The sequence below is a fragment of the Montipora capricornis genome, chromosome 10 (genome assembly GCF_036669925.1).
Source record: "Montipora capricornis isolate CH-2021 chromosome 10, ASM3666992v2, whole genome shotgun sequence".
Lineage (NCBI taxonomy): Eukaryota > Metazoa > Cnidaria > Anthozoa > Scleractinia > Acroporidae > Montipora > Montipora capricornis.
The window spans coordinates 49092722-49095221 of NC_090892.1; the positions used below are offsets into that span (position 1 = coordinate 49092722).

The window sequence follows — 2500 nt, forward strand, 5'->3', positions numbered from 1 at the left end:
ATTTATATTTTTACCAAAATGAGCGGATCGTATTTCATATCCGCCTCCTTCAGCTCACATGTCCAAACACTATTTAGCGTGACACGTTGTTTTTTTTTGGTCGGAGCGAATATTCGGTCGGCTGATCACGATGTTTTCTCGAATATTTCTGATTTTGACAATATGCGGCTGCAGGTACCAGTGACGTACACGCAATGGATGCGTTTCAATGTCTGTCCCTTTTATAAAGGAAGAAGGGTATTCATAAGGCATGTAAGCCAGCGGAAAGAAATTTAGCTTAAGGTGTTACAGGAAACCTTCTTCAGAAAGTCTTCCTGCACCGCTGATCCATGAGCTTTGTTATCATGTGGGATTCCTCAAACAGCGGCCATCTTTTTGTTTTCGAATCCGGGAACTTGAGGCTGGTCAGTGACAGCTGACCATCGGCTCATTTCAATATGGCGGTCGCAATACAAGCATCGCATGTGTGCTCGACTTTGGAAGCAATCTTGAGGAGGACTTTCGGACCAAATGGAACTGACGTCTTGTTAAGTTCATCCTCTGGTGATATATTAATTACAAACAACGGTGCATTGATTTTGAGGTCGCTAAATTTGGAAAACTACATTGGCCAAAGCATTGTCGACAAAGTTGTTTCGCATTGTAGCATTACAGGAGATGGATCGACATCGTTTATTTTCCTGCTTACTGCGTTATTAAGGGAAGTTGTAACTCACACAGGTGTAAAATTAACCATCAGAGAAGACGAATTCTCCCCTAGTCAAAGACAGTCTTTCCTCGCTTTGTCTCGAGGTTTTTTCAAACTTGAGTCTCTTCTTAGAGAAGTTGTGGGCCCAGTTCTCGAAAAAGTTGCCATTAAGATGAACCTTGAAGACAGTGATATTTCGGTCATCAAGCTAAGGATTAAGAGGCTAATTATTTCATCTCTCAATGGGAAATTTCCAAGCAATATGGTGACTCAGTTTGCTGAACTTCTGTCTGACCTAGTGACAAAGTTCTGCAACTTCTCAACAACGGCGTTGAAAGATTCATTGTTACAAATGATTGACGATTTTTACCAGATATGTGTAGAAGTTCCAGGTGTTCCTGTTTCATCATCACAAATCCATCCCGGAATATTAATCCCTCGTGAATTTGCTACAGAGCTGGAAAAGATACCATCTCAAGCATTCAAGTTTGTAGTCCTGAACTGCAGTTTTGACATTCTAGGTCCTCTGACATTGTCTGCAGTTCAAATAAGGAATCAAGTTTCTCTTGCCTCCAGTCTTCAATGGAAAGGAAATCACATTCAAAAGCTGATTTCCAAGTTTCGACAGATTGATGTCAGACTTGTTCTCTCATCAGAAAATGTTTCCGACATGGCCTTACACTTTTGTAGACAGCGTAGTATAGCTGTTGTGAGTATGATCCCTGAGGAATGTACACAATATATCTGCAAGTGCTCAGGAATGATTCCAATTGCAAATCTTGACTTTGGTAGTTTAAGTGAACACTTCTTTGGGACAGGTATTTTCTGTGGTGTTCTAAAAGTTGGTCAAACGAGATTTGTTCACCTACAAGTCAAGCCAGCAAATCGTGACTTCATTCCACACAGCTTAATCCTCAGCTCTCCAGTGCAAGGGATATGTAAACAATATAGCATTGCTCTTCACAGTGCCTTGAAATGTGTAAAGATGTCCTTTAGCAAAGATGGGAGGAATTTATCTCTTCTTCCAGGAGCAGGTGCAGCAGAATTTGCTTTGAGTGTCAACTTAAAAGACATTGCTGCTAGTATAGAAGATTCAAGTTTGTCGACAGCTTTGCAAACATTAAGTGATGCCTTGCAAATCATTCCAGCATCACTTCATCAGAACTCATTTTCTATGCAGAACCAAAAGGAACATTTTGTGTACTGTTTCAAGGAGTTGGAAAGATCTTTAAGGAATGACAATGTACTGCTTGGAATAAACTGTAAGACAGGGAAACCAGTGGATTCATGCAAGTTAGAAATATATGAACCGCTTTTAGGGAAATACCTACTTTTACAAAATGTACTGCAATGTTTATCACAGCTGTTAAGGATAGACAAATTTGTTAGTGCAAAAGCTGTTACTTAATTCGGAACATTTCAGATGAAAGTGATGATGGGAAACACTTTTCCAACTGTTTAACATTATCAAAACTTGAAGAGATTTTATTTTTGAGTTGTTGACTCTGGGATACTTTAAAAAAGTTAGTCTGTGCCATTGCAGGAGTCAAATCTACAACCTTCCGATTACTAATTCGGATGCTCTTCCACTGAGCTATAGGAGACTTGTGGGAGATAAGCCATTAAACTTCAATCATAGAAGTAGTTGAGAAGGTTATTATACAGTGGAAATGAACCGCACCAAAGCTGTAGTTCAACCCACTTTCATTATTAAGATGCCAAAGAGATAGGTAAAATAACTAGGAAGGTAACAACAATTTCCCAATAAAGCCATTCAGTTTTGCACAACGTTGCAAACGGGGGGGGGACAAA

General features: G+C 39.7%; 2 protein-coding genes across 2 annotated transcripts in view; one reads left to right on the forward strand and one right to left on the reverse strand.

Moving 5' to 3' along the window:
* LOC138022431 (differentially expressed in FDCP 8-like) overlaps positions 1 to 118 on the reverse strand; it is a 44758-nt gene extending 44640 nt beyond the window's left edge. Inside the window, exon 1 of the mRNA XM_068869557.1 lies at positions 1 to 118. This exon is cut by the window's left edge and continues 125 nt beyond it. The gene's annotated coding sequence lies outside the window, so the exon portion shown is untranslated.
* Positions 119 to 371: 253 nt separating this feature from the next.
* On the forward strand, positions 372 to 2470 carry LOC138022432 (Bardet-Biedl syndrome 10 protein homolog). The gene has a single exon (XM_068869559.1). It carries the CDS (start codon positions 438 to 440, stop codon positions 2094 to 2096), a length of 1659 nt encoding a protein of 552 aa, XP_068725660.1. The 5' UTR covers positions 372 to 437; the 3' UTR covers positions 2097 to 2470.
* Positions 2471 to 2500: the final 30 nt, after the last annotated feature.

Bases quoted from the DNA above. Each gene is read 5' to 3' on its own strand.
- LOC138022432 (XM_068869559.1), top strand. From the start codon at position 438: ATGGCGGTCGCAATACAAGCATCGCATGTGTGCTCGACTTTGGAAGCA.